General features: G+C 37.1%; 1 protein-coding gene across 1 annotated transcript; it reads right to left on the minus strand.

The window, feature by feature from the left end:
* Positions 1-602: 602 nt before the first annotated feature.
* On the minus strand, positions 603-11343 carry LOC104213559 (acyl-coenzyme A thioesterase 2, chloroplastic). Its single transcript, XM_009763087.2, has 5 exons — positions 10818-11343; positions 3388-3565; positions 2002-2471; positions 1381-1509; positions 603-1002 (listed from the first exon to the last, which is right to left on the minus strand). The coding sequence occupies exons 1-5, from the start codon at positions 11208-11210 to the stop codon at positions 835-837; spliced, it is 1338 nt and encodes a 445-aa protein (XP_009761389.1). The 5' UTR covers positions 11211-11343; the 3' UTR covers positions 603-834.
* Between the last annotated feature and the right edge of the window lie 3268 nt (positions 11344-14611).

A 14611-nucleotide genomic window follows, 5' to 3' on the forward strand; every position in this document is an offset into this window, starting at 1 on the left:
TGCCTTCAGCTTTATTTGACCGTTGGTTCAAAAAGAACTTACCTTATAGAAGGCAACAAGAAAGCATGATTGCAGGAGAAAGTAACGACATAATGCAATCTCCCCACGGATTTTAGGGAGAGAAAAGCTAGAAGCAGTTGTGTATTGCATAATGAGCAATGATTTTAAGTTATATTTACTTACAGTGCAAAGTTGTAAGTATAATTCAACTGATTTTATCAGATTATGACTCTATTTTCTATGTTACTATATCATGTTTGCTGTGAAATGTCACTTGTTATAGGTTATATTAATATACTATTGTTAGTGTATAAAACTTAAATTCAAAAACAAATACTCCTAAAAATGCTTTCACCTCCGTTTTGGCAATAATTGATGGCAATTCCCCATTCTACTTGAAAGAAGTCTTTAAATAGCTACTACTAGTATTTTGGAAAACCAGAAAACAATTTCCGTTAAGACTGATATTGTAGAAATGAATTCCAAAAGAAATCACTCAAAATCATGTTAAAAAAAAAAATCTATAACTGGCGATACCTGCCCAAGTTTGCATACACAAATCTTGATGGCTGTAACTTGAAACATAAATAACAGAAGTAGCATTACCAAAGAAACATTTCTATTTAGATTTGTAATAAAAGAGGAATGTCAGCGTATAACTGTCTTTCCTAATTTAGAACTTTGTTCCATCATTCAGCCTCATCTCCTAGGTAAGTTATATAAGTAATCTAGTAATATAAATTACAACACCGGTCTCAGTTTCAATTTCCATGGACTGTCTTACTTACATGTTAAAACTCAAATCGCCATCTATTTAGTTTTGTAATTAGAAGTTCATTTGCAGGTATAATTAATTGACTGCAGATGATCAGCATCCATGCGTTCCAGGACCCTACGGGCTTCCTCTTCTGTAGCTGGAACAACCTTCCGGATCCTGAATTGAGAATTATTGGCCTTAGCCTCTGGACGGACAGTAAATGTGAAGTAGAACCTATTGGATACCTGCATTTCAGGTTACAGAATAAGAGCAGTTTCAGGATTTTGTAGATTGCTACATTAGCAAGAGTAAACTGTTTCTGCTATAGCATTAACTACTCCCGTGGTTTTATTTCGTAAAGCCATTTTTATTTAAACGCAGAGTTTTAAAAAGAAAGACTTTTACTACATACCAAAATTACTCTTAGAACTTGCGGCCTTAAAAACATACCATGACCATTTCTATAATAATAAGTGCATGTCATTAAGAGTAAAATGACAATTTTAAAGTTCAAGAATTTCCAAGTTTAGAAATGTATCATTTTTATAGAACAGACTCACAAAGAAAGAATGCCACACAAAATGTAATAGAGGGACTAGTTTGTTTTAAGAAGTTCAATATACCTCACTAGACCTCTGCTCTGGCCTAGTAACATGAGCAACAACTTCTACATTGATCAGAGGTTGATCAGTGTTCTCGTGTTCAGTGTAAAGTACACATGATTTAAAACGTAAAAAGTCTCCAACATCCACCTGCAACAGGAACAAATGCACCTCTGGAATAAACTTGGAAAGATAATGTTAAAATGATACACTCCTCTCTTTTTGTCACTTGAATGATACTAGTGATAAAGCAACAATTTCCTTTAACATATACTAGTATTTCATCTTTTCCATATTCACATACAAAAGTAGGGCCTTTCTTGTAGCTGGTTATGATTCAACTGATCAGTCATGAAAAGTATTTAGCCCTGGAGGAACAAAGAGCACTTCTTCATTTTCAATTTGTATGTAGCTAACAAGTATTCTGGTGGATTGGATCTTGACATGTCGGTGGTTTTTAACCGTAGGCATTTCGTTGTCCTAGTTTTATTCATGGGTAACAGGTATTAGGTATGCTGGTGATGTATTCTGGTGTTGGTGTGAGACCAACCCTACCCCTTCGTAAAAGAATCGAAATAGCTCCACTATGAATCAAGTTAACAGTGATAACTGAAGAGGAGATGTTCAAGTAAATGCACTTACAGGCCTAAGAAAATTAACATGATCAACCTCTAGGAAGGACGGCATCAGGCCAGCAAAAGCATAAGCCGTTGAAAATGCTAGTTCGAATGCTCTGAGCATCAGGAAACCCCCAAAGATACGACCATGAATATTTCTTTGCTGGGGCTGACAAATCAAAGAATTTTCAAGGCGGGTATCTCTGAGAAGAATGGTGTCCCTATCTGCCAATGCTGGCATGTCACAGAATATTCTACCTTCAGCTAATAGTTCTTCAAGTCTGTTAACTCCCCCATTTTCAATCTCCCTTTTGTCCTCCCCTCTCTTTCTTTTCCTAATGTTATTTCTAGCTTCTGCTGCTTCATAGAGCAGCTTTTCTGCTTCTGTCTCGGGACACAATCGATTCACTGGAGCAGCTTTCCCTGTCTTATAGTCACGAGCAACAAAAATGAAGTTTGCTGTCAGAGCGACTGATTCTGAGGGGTCACTACTCCCTGTAAGAAAATCCTCCAAGTTAAACTGGATTTCTCAAATGTTGAAAGAACAAGTCTATAATTGACAAAGGTGAAAGCATAAAACGCAAAGTTATTTTGTGGGATTTAGTTATCAAATGAATAAAAGATTAACGAGACCAAAGATGAGAAAGACAAGCAAGACACATGCAATGACCAGCAGATAAAATCATTTTTATTTACCACTGTATTCAATGAAGAGTTAGCCGTAAAATGTAAGCCCCTATCTTAACTTTAATAAAAGGAAATTTGTAGCAAGAATGGGAGTCTCGGTGGTGTTGACAGCAGAGATAAGAACCACATGTGAGAAACTGAGACTGAGAGAGATGTGAAAATAGCAGCTTATAGAAAAGGAAACAACACTCTAGGTTATCACTTGTCACAATAATACAAACATTTAGAATATGTGGCTAGGGTTGACAAAGAAGTGTTAGTTTCTATAGGGAGAGAAGATCTACATTCACGAACTTTGCATCAAGTAAAATTTGGGGATGATGGCAATGTTGGCATACTTCAACTATAAAATGCCATGTCTTAGGGGTACAACCATAAAAGTTAAAGACGAAACGATTTAAATAGTATTGTCAACATGAGATTTTACCGGCCGATGCGGACTTAAATAAGAAAAAGCAAGATTAAGTCTCAAAACCAGGTTTAGGCTAGATCGTAACTGTTTTTGAATTTAACATATTCATACACTAGGTACCTATGTATGGTAAACTATGTAAACACTTTCTGGTTCTCTGTAAGTATCAGTCTTTGTCACTAACTTAAAGATACTTTTTTTTTAAAGTATGAAAGTGGTTAACTAAATGATATTAGTTGATACACTTTAGACGAGCAGCTAATGAAAAAATGTTGCATAATTCTAGTAAATGAATTCAGTTTAAGAAAATACCACTTGATGACTGTATAACGTCAAGTTGAATTTCAATTGAAGAAAAGCCAACCCAAATAACTGCACCAACCATTTTCAGATCAGTGTCAACACTGATTGGCTTCTTCAGCACCATTTTATCAACGGAGGCAGTCACCAAATAGAGTGGTCTAGTCATGCTATCAACATCCGAGCAATGCTGATTCAACCAACAAGTTTAGCAGACACATCCCAATAATATATTAAAGTACATAAGCTAGCACTAAAGAATGTCGCTCTCTAAGGAAAAAGTTCCAAAAATCATACAGCGCACAACATTATTATTCCTTAAAAAAAAATCAAATACTAATTATAATTATGCCAAGGCAGTGTCGAAACACAAAAGTAAGGAAGCACATTAAAGTCCACAAGATCCATCCACCTATCTATGAAATGAAGATCTTGTTTGCACCAAAATATAAATGAGAAAAACAAACACTTTAACACCCCACATAGAGTTCTCCACACCCTACAAATTCTACTATTTCTCTCCAAATCAACCAAAAAATACAAGAAAGAAATATTCCATGCTTCTTTCTTTCTTGTTCAACTTTTCTCACCTCCAACTTGCTAAAAACTTTGCCATCTTTTAAGGTAATACCTATAACATATTAAAGAGGAATAGTTGATGTGCATAACTCCACCACGAAGTTAACAGTAGGCGATCCACATCATCACCACTTCTTTTGCCCATGCAGAGCAGTATCATTTCACTACTATGCAATTCCTCCTTTTATCCACATTTGGGTTACAACCTAAATGCAAACACCATGTAGAGAAAGTCACTTTCTTCAGTACCTTATTTTTTCCGTACCATTACCAGCATCCAACTTGTGTGTGACGTTAAGTTTCTGAAGGAATTCTGCAATGTCTCCATTCCCAGTCATGAATGGATCTCCAGAATGAGATATCACATAACACATGAACTGCCTATATTCTTAATATTTTGGCTACCATTTGTTAGTCATGATTGAGAATATATCAGGAAACTTTCTTAGCCAACTCTCCACATCATATATCCAACTAAAATTGAATGCGGTTGTCATTATTCATTATGAATCCAATGAATCTAGAGAATTCTTTCATTCACCTCATGATTCCTTTCCATAGGCATGTGACATGTCCCATCTGAAGTATTAACTTCATTGTAGAACCAACTATGTTGTGACATCTATATTTTCCAAGAACTACCGTCCTCATCATTTCTCCGCATGCAAATCTTGATAACCACTTCTGAATAAAGCATGCTGAATCTTTATTTTACTGAATCCAAAACTTTTGCTCAAATTGAGGCCATGACCCTGTCGCATTCTACTGCAAATATCTCCTCTCTACTGTTGCTTCACACCACAAAAAGTCATGTAAATTTCTTACTCAAGCTAATAGAAGCAAAATGGTGAGCAATAACATGAGTTGTGAACTACCGGCTTGAAAGTGTCGCTTCTACAAGAGTTTTTACACCCCTATTGGAAAAATATTGCTTTTTCTATTCTCCAATCTTCTTTAAATTTTTCGCATCACCAGTCACCACCCTAAGGTAGGGTCAGATAAATGGGCTCAAGTAGAGTGGATGGAGTATAGAGGATTCAAATAGCCTATCTCAACTAGTTTGAGATGGAGGAGTAGATGAATGATAGAAAGTGGGATCATATAAGTTCTCAGGAGATTAGCCACCTTATATCCATATGATAATGTTAATTCTTGTATGGTCTGTGCTTCTCCTATGGGAATATAATCTTACTTCATTATATCTATACATTTTCTAGATTAACCTGAAACCATATACATATTTTTGAACAATAATCATACATGTCTTATGTGTGATTCGCCCAATATCATTTTATCATCTAGGAATAAAAGATGTGAAATATGGATCTTTTCCTTCATTCCCTCGATCGCCACAAATCCATTCAGAAGCCTAAATTTATGAATTGCTCAATGAGTTATACTCAAGAGATGACGAGTTTCCTTGTCTAATGCGTCTATTACTGGAAAAGCCATAGGAGTCCCCTTAATCATTATGGAGAACTTTACGGTGGATATGTGATAATGTATCAACTTTTTGTCCCCAAAAGCCCATTCTGCAGTAGTATTTATGTAAGAACTTCCTTTTTACGTGGTCTTTCCCATATCTTCTTAGCACGTAAACCATGATCTTCCACTTCTGAGCCTCGAGTACACTGTCTCATTCGAAATAAAACTTGCATCCAAGATTTGTCTTCCCTCACAAAGGCACTCTAAGTAAAAGATTCTAATCCATTACTATCCTATACCTTGTTTATACTATTTTTGCCATGATTTTGTACATGCTCTATATCAGATGCCCCTCTTCTCTTGGGCATCAAAACTATTAAATGATGAACTGAAACTTATCCCAAATGGTCCACAAAAAATGGACATATCTATGCGTTCCAACACATCTTTTTTTTAAAACCATTTCCCTACAATGTTGAAGTGTTAGGGTTAGAGTGCAAACCATCAAACCTTGGTGCCTCATTACCTAAGCAATGACAAAATAACTTGTTTAACCACCTCTTCCTGAAAGGTTTCTCAAGCTCCTTCTCATTCTCATGGCTAATACTCGAGATAGTAACACCATCCATGCCTTGTCTCTAGGCTTCCTTCTTCAGTATGTAGTGTCTGATAATACTGTAGCATCATTTGCCAAGCTCCATTATCCTTCAAGAGCTCGTCTCTGTTGATTTCTATGTTTTAAGGAAATTGTATCTTTTAAGGGCACAAACCATGCATCAGAAGAGCTTGATATTATTGTCTCCCTCTTTTAACCAACTTATGTGTTTATGTTTTCAGCAAGTCTCCTATGTGGGAAAAATTCGTCCCAAGCTATCTGTGATATGTCCTGCTGAATCTTATCTCAATCAGTCACCCCCTTTTCCTTTCAGAATATTCATTTCATGGAATAAGGTTTTAGGTTCTCTTCCTCAAATCCATTTTACTGCTTTCAGCTTCATCGTTGTTAAGAAAATAGATCTTGAAACAACCTCAACTTTAAAAGCTAGCTCACAAGATAAGAATTGAAGACCATATAAGGAAAATATAACTAGTGTGAACTTTTGTCATAATTGCTGTGATTTTACTTTATTGAGCCGAGAGTCTTATGGAAACAACCTCTCTACCTTCACAAGGTAGGGGTAAGGACTGCGTATATACTACTCTCCCCAGACCCTACTTATAGGAATATACTGGGTATGTTATTATTGTTGTTGTTATAACTATTGTGAACCAATATGGAGCACTCTAACACTCGCCCCATACGCCTATGATTGGACCTTTAAGTATGGATAGTATAGAGAAACTTTCAGAAACCACTATGTTTTAGTGGTTATTAGCTAGTTGTAACTACCATTTATTATATTACTCCTTATAGCTATGTTTTCAGATTTTTTAGAGTGTATTCGATGTATTTAAGCTACTGAATTCATGAATACAGTAGTATTTCTAGGCGTGAAACGGGGGATTACAACTAGACAAATTATTGTATTTGGGTGTGTGAGCACGTGATTTTTGTCTACGTTACAATTGCTCCAAAAGAAATCGAAAAATAAAAACAAATGGTTTTGTTGTACAATTTTTTGAATTTACGTGACATTTTGTTAGTTGTCTGTAGTTTTATCTGTGATTGTTTTAGTTTTGTCAAATAAAAATATAAAAAATATATGTATCGTGTGTAAGTTTAGGATATCGTTCTACTATTAGGAATTAATCAAACCATAATTTAGTTTTAGGAAAAACCACAAAAATACGCATCTTTTATTCTATTTTTGTTGTCATTGAGTGATTTTATTTTAATTAAATGTTAATATGTGTGATAATTGTTGTTTAAGTAGTAATTAATATTAGTATAGTTTTATTTTGATTTTACAATTTAGTTCGGAATTTTATTTAGAAATTAAAAGAAGGAAAAGAAAGGAGTTTAAATCGAAGAAAACCCGGATTTGGGCTCATGTCAAACCAAAGAAAATCAGGCCCAAAGCTATACATTGGCCCAGTCCTTGGCTCAGCCCCTCAGACGAACGAAACGCCGTCGTTTCGGGAGCTTTGATCTGAGCCGTTCATCTCCCTCGATCCCACGGTCCTAAACACGCCTCATAGCCCGACCCGTTCCCGTTTGAGACCGACCCAGTCTCACGTTTTAAACCACACGACGTCGTTCCCATTGACGAAAGGATCCTGGCCATTTATCCCACTTGATCCAACGGCCAGGATCAAACAACCCACCCCGTATATAATTCCTCATCCCTCACCCCGCACCCCCGAGCCAGACCCCCCTCCCCCATCTTCGTCTCCTTCACCAAACCCAAACCCCTTAGAACCCTAGCGCCGCCCCCCTTTCCCCTCACCATAAACCCGGCGGCAACAACGCCGGTGACCCCCAGACTAACACCCCTAGGGCACCTCGACCCCCTGAACACAGATCCACAAGCCGTGGGTCTCGAATCTTCCCCCACCGTCTCGAATCTTCATTTGAAGATTCGAGCCGGACCCCAACCCATGCCAAACCCCCCAAATCCATGCCAGGCACTCCCCTGACCTCCCTCGTGACCAAATCAAGCTTGGTTTGGTCCGAATCTAACCAGAAAAACCTGAATCCCAAATCCGCCCTAAGAACCCTAGAAATCCAGAATCCGAGTTTTTGTCCGTTTAAACAAGAAGGTTGGGGTCTAATAGACTTTAATCGAAGTGTTCTCAGTTGAGAACACTTCGATTAAAGTCCGTTCACTGGGGATTACAACTAGACAAATTATTGTATTTGGGTGTATTCGGCTGTATTCATGGCGTGAAACATGGGATTACAGCTGGACAAATTATTGTATTCGACTGTATTCACGGCGTGAAATAGTGGATTACACTGTTTTTAAATAGAAAGTGAATCAATTAACATAATAGACTCCTAATATAACTCAACAACTCAATTATAACACACAAATTTTGTATTTCCAATTATAAAAAAGATTATCAACCGAAAAACACCCAAAAACATATCAATCTTCAGAGAAATTATATAATACATCTGAATACATAAATTATATTAATTAAAAAAAACATATGAATACATTTATAGAATATAGCGAGACAGTGAATACAATGAAATACATAGAATACATTGAAATACAATACAATGAAATGCAACGAGATACATTGAAATACATTGAAATATATTAACAGAAAATTCAAGTTGCTCAGCCCCCAACTCCATCGTCTTTGTTCAAGAACAACTCTAATGTCGTCTCGTTGAAGCAGCATCAGTATCCAGCCCTCGCTCGCCGTCACCGCTGCCTCCGGTTGCCAACGATTAGCACATAATTACCGGATTGAAGACAAAGCATGTGATGAAGGGGAGAAGAAGAAACTTAGAAGCCGCTCTAATAGACTGCCTCCATCGACGGATTCTTCTCCATCTTCGGAGGAGAAGTCGTGTTCTCCGCCGCTTATCAAAAGTAGAAGCAACAGACGCCGAAGTCCAGTGCTTTCATCTTCAGCCTTGATCCGGTGGAGGAGAAGACATCGGGAAGTAGAGAGAGAGAGAGGGAGAATAGATATGGGGTAGGGGATAGGAGAAATTTGAGGGGATATGAGAAATTTGAGGGGATATGAGAAATTTGAGGGGATATGAGAGAGAAAAATAATACAAAGCTTATTTTATGGCTTAAGGGTAGGAGATGACCATAAATAGATATTTGGCTATAAAAAATCAAAAGGTAGCTATGGAATATAATTTTTTAAAAGGGTATTTATTTAAAATAAATAAGGTATCAACCTTTGCTATAGGAGGTAACTAATCCGATAATATACTAGGAGGGCGCAATATCGAAATATATAACAAGGATAGGTCTGAAAATAACTTTAGGCCTAACTTAAACAAACAACTAATTCAGGATTGCCTAGGAGCATATAAGGAGACTACAATTCATTTCATTGTTGAGAAAATGGACTTTCTCAACCCCAAAAGTCAACCTCAAAGGATGAGGACTGCTCAAGACCATAAACGAACTACATTTCATTTTCTCAACCTATTTGGGACACTCTAGTACCTTACCCTCCCTCCTATCCCCTCCTACATGCCGCACTGAATATTCGGAGCGCGGATAACATTACGAGGGGACCCAACACTGGGTAACACAACAATAAGGATGAGTCTAAATCTGATACCAAGTTAAGTAAATTGACCTTGGGCCTACTCAACCTCAAAAGATAGCACATGAGCTTCGGAATACCCAAGACCATATAAGGAGATTGCAGCTCATTCCATCAACCAATATGAGACACTCTAACACCGCTTTCCCCCTCCACAACATGTACAAAACTGACATATTGTTCGTGAATAACTTAAAATAGGGGGCCCAACATTGGATAACATAACAATAGAGAGAGTCTGCCTCTGATACTATGTTATGAAAATTGATGTTGGAGCTAACTCAGCCTTAAAAGTTAGCTCATGAGGTATGAATTGCCCACAATAATAAGTTAGCTCATGAGGTATGAATTGCCCACAACAATACAAGGAGACAACAAATCACTCCTTCAACCAATATGGTACACTATCAATCGCCGACATGAAACTTGGTAGATGTCCCACCATTCCTTTTCCATTTTTTGACGTCATGCTATTTTACTGACATATTTTCTATTCTGAAACAGTGATGGACCTCCACATTGTAAAAATAATAGGACAACTGTCAGTTGTTGGTAGGCATGTGAACTAAGTCTGGGAATCTCTCATCCTACTCGGTTGATATAAGAACTCTACTAATCCAAGAAGCCATCATCCTGTTCCCCCACATAACCTTGCCAGATGAAGCTGTTACTTACACTAAGCTTACAATCCATGCAAATCAATACGTAACTTTGTTGGTGAGGTTGGATGGTGACTGCTCACAGGATATTACAGTTGTAACCCTGATCTTGTTTTGTTGTTTATCTAAGAGAAAGAGCATGTCCTCTGTACAAGGACTTCATCTGCTTAGAGTTCTTACATGAAACAAAGACAGGAAACTTAGTTCAACTTGAACTCTCATAAATATGCAAAATAGGACTAAATAAGTAATTTAGTTGAACTATATTCATAAATAGTTTTAGCCAATGGAATCAGGCATTAAAATACATGGAAACACTGAAAATTTGAACGAAGATAAGCATGTATGTGCAACAGAACAACCAACCTTAGACTTCTAAATTCAACCCATGAAAGTTCAATTTTTTTCTATTTTTAATATCCAAGAAATCCCGGAGGCCAATGGTGAACGGTTCAAAACTCGTGGATAATGGCCTGCCTCTCTACCCTTCTCCACCCCATGAAAAGTTCAAGTGTTATGCAGCAATGCAAATAAAGACATAGAATTAATCAAATACGAAATTGGCACGGATAACACTATCTTGAAAAAGGAATGTACCTTGACAGAGATAGTGCCAGCAAGAGCATCGAGATCTTCAAGCAACTTCCCGATTCTGACCTCATTCCAAGGATCCCTGTACTGTTCCCTCAGTATATAATCAGTGGAGAAATTATAAAGAATTGAAGTCCTGCTCTCTGCTGGGGTTTTCTTAAGCAATTCACTTTGTGGGGGAGCATCAAGTGGTGGATCAAGAAGTCTTTCAAAAATCTTAGACCTTGTTTCCCAAAGAGCATTAGTCACAGGAGAATGATACATTCCTGGCCATAAACTAAGTGGTTTTCTGCTTGAAGAAGAATTGGAGGAATCATTTTGGTCTGGAGAACCCTCAAATGGTGAAGCAAAAGTGGAAACAACACGAATTGTATTTGGAGAAGAAGAGTTAAATTCCATTTGAAGGCAGTAAATCTTTGTTGAAAAATAAACAATTTTGACTGGAAGGTGAGATTGAATTTGGTAAGAGGCAGCTGAAGTTCGGAACTTTGGGAATCCAAAAAGCAAGTCATGAAGAAACTGTTGGAAAAGGACAATTTTGGACCCCACTTTCTCTTTCATTTAATAAGGAAGTTAGGAGTTAGGACAAACTCTTCTTAAGAGCTCTGTAATTAGAGCTAAAACGGCACTTCAGTCCGTATGTTATGTCATTAACTTCACTCTGGTCCCTCAACTTTTACGAATACAACATTTCCACTGAACAGAATACTCGACGTAAAAGACGTTACATAATTAATTAGCAGCCATAGCAGAAATCCAGAGAACTTGACAGATGGGACATCTATCGTTACCGCGTATTCAAGAGGCATAATACGCTAGAGTTTTCTGATAGCTAGGGAAAGAGAAGTTGACCTCTACTTATAAAGAGTTTCTACCTATCGCAGGCCATTTGTTATTGAGCATCACTTATCCACACACATAATATTTAATATTAGACCTTTTATTTATCCATCACTTGGACTACATCACTATCTTTCAAGCTATAAACAATTAATGTAAGTCCAAATTCCAACATTCTCCCACTTGGACGTCAACGTTAATTGAGGACAACAAAACAATGTTAAAACTTTTGAGTTTTGAGAAAAATAGTTTCTAAAAAAGATTTTAGACTTTTTAGTGGCCACACTACTTATATAGCCAAAGATAGAATGACCCATATAGCAATCCGTCCAGTCTCAATGGAGAACACTAACAATGACTCATATAACAATCCATCCTTCATCAATCGTTCAATTCTTTCTTTAGAAATATGACTAAGATGCCTATAACACTATGTTATAATAGGTAAGACATTTTACTCATAACAGACCTTTTGTGGGCAATATTTTCAACATGCATTGCAGGAAAAAAATTTATTCAACACGTTTAAGCGATATAGACCATCACTTAAAAAGGCATCAGCAACAACATGTGAATCGTAAGAAATTTTAATAATATTATTATTTTGTTGAATTGAATAACCAGCTTTGTCCAAAAGTGAAACCGAAACTAATTTTTGTCTCATAGATGGTACAAACACAATATTTTCTAAACGAATGCTAGAATTATTTTTAAAAGGTAAAATAACAGTCCCTATAAACTCTATTTTTGCTTTGAGTCCATTGCGCACAACAACACTGGTTTCATCCTCTTTTGGCTTCCGTCTACTTACTAGATCCTATAACTCATTGGTTACATGAACAGTTGCACCACTATCCAACCACTATGAATTTAAAGTAACATGAACAGGACTAGTTTCAAAGCAGACAAAAGCCAAAAGATTACTTGGTTTCTTGTTTAGAGGACGCCCAGCTTTTTTATGACCTACTTGTTTGCAATCCCATCACTTGATTTCTTTCTTAATTACAACTTGAGGACAAAGAGGATTATGAGACTGACCTTGGTTAACACCGGACTTATTAGTATGACCACTATTACCATCTGGAAGCTGAGACTGACCATGTCTCTTTTTTATGAAATTTGGGTCCACCTTTTCTTTTATAAGAGGGATAATCAGCTGATCTAAACGAACTAACAAGATTCACTACGCCCTCAACTTTCTCCTTTTGGATCCTCTCTTCCTCTACCACACAAACAGTAATAAGCTCATCAATACTCTACATATCCTTTTGTGCATTATAGGTTGTCTTAAGCTGGTTGAGCTGCTCAGTAAGGGACCTTAGGAATTGCTGAACAAGAAAATCATCGATAATGGTTACACCTAAATTATTCAGTTTGGTGGCAATGATAACCAATTTTATGATATGATCACGGACACTACCTACAAGGTCATACTTTATGGTATACAGGGAATCAATTAGACTACCTATCTCAGCTTTATCAAATTCTAGGAATTTTTGTCCAATAGCACTCAAGAAATCTTTTGTATTTCCATTATCATCAATTGCACCTTTTGTGTGATCATAAATGAATCTATTTATGATCATAAGGCTCAATTTGTTAGCCTTCATCCATTTCTTATACTTAGTCTTTTCATCAGCAATGCTAGTAGTTGTAGGTTTAGTAGGTTTCTGTTCAATCAATGCAAAGTCCAGGTCCATCAAACCTAATATTATTTCAACATCTTGTTTCCACTTCTTGTAGTTAATACTAGTCAGAGTTTCAATGGAATTCAACTAAGTAGTGTCGCACCTCCTTTTTCACCTGGCGCCCCGCAAAGGCGTAGGGGGAGTTTTTCTAATTAAAGTACAATCGAAATGGAATTTATTATTTAATTCAGAGTCGCCACTTGGGAGATTTATGGTGTCCCAAGTCACCGGTTGAATCCCGAATCGAGGAAAAGATTGACTCTGTATTACAGTCCGTGAACCAGAAATCCGGATAAGGAATTCTGTTAACCCGAGAGAAGGTGCTAAGCATTCCCGAGTTCCGTGGTTCTAGCACGGTCGCTCAATTGTCATATTCGGCTTATTTATCTGATTTTAATACATGTTGAACTTATGTGCAAATTTTAACTTTTTACCGCTTTTACTATTATTATTATTTTAAAAGAGAATTGTAACGTTATTAAAACACGTTTTGAACCACGTCACATCAATGCACCCATGATTTTGGACACGTTTTAACATCGTTGAGATTTGGATTTGGGTCGCATAAATGCGCACCCGAGTTTAGGGAAGTAATATTATTAAAGGCTCGCCTAAAGCGACTAGTGTATTATTATTTTGGGTAAAGCCGTGAAATTTTGCTAAACTACCCGTGATTAGCGACACATTTCGACTCCGTTGGGATTTGGATTTGGGTCACATAAATGTGCACCAAAATTTGAGAAGGTAATGTTATTTAAAGTACGCGCCTAAAGAGATTAACGCGTGGTTATTTTGGAAAAGGCCGTGAAGTTCACTAAGCGGCCGATCCCGAGTTCTAAGTAATTAATACATACATTTGTGAGGGCCCCGCAATCTATGCGTTTCACTAGGCGAGGCTCATCTCGTTTATTTTAAAAGGACAATCCTAAAGTTCTCTAAAATAAAAGAGAAGAAGTCCTAATTAGTTAATATTATAAAAACGGGCTTCGAGTTCAAGTTCGAGTCCAAACAAAAGGACGAACCTTTTAATTTGAACCCGCTACCTAACTCAAAGCCCCAAACTTATATTATGTTAACTATATACTGAAACCTTTAAATCAGGCCCAAATTAAATGGGCCAACTAATTCTACTTGTGAACGAACAACAACCGGTGGGCCTTGAGGCAAGCCCAAAACCGAATGGGGCGTGCCAAGCTGCGTAGGAGAGATCGAGCCCCTGAAGTCAAGCATTTACTTATTCATTTGCATGTCATTAGGTAAGCATCCTGATTT

Source organism: Nicotiana sylvestris, chromosome 9, assembly GCF_000393655.2.
Source record: "Nicotiana sylvestris chromosome 9, ASM39365v2, whole genome shotgun sequence".
In the NCBI taxonomy this organism is placed as follows: domain Eukaryota; kingdom Viridiplantae; phylum Streptophyta; class Magnoliopsida; order Solanales; family Solanaceae; genus Nicotiana; species Nicotiana sylvestris.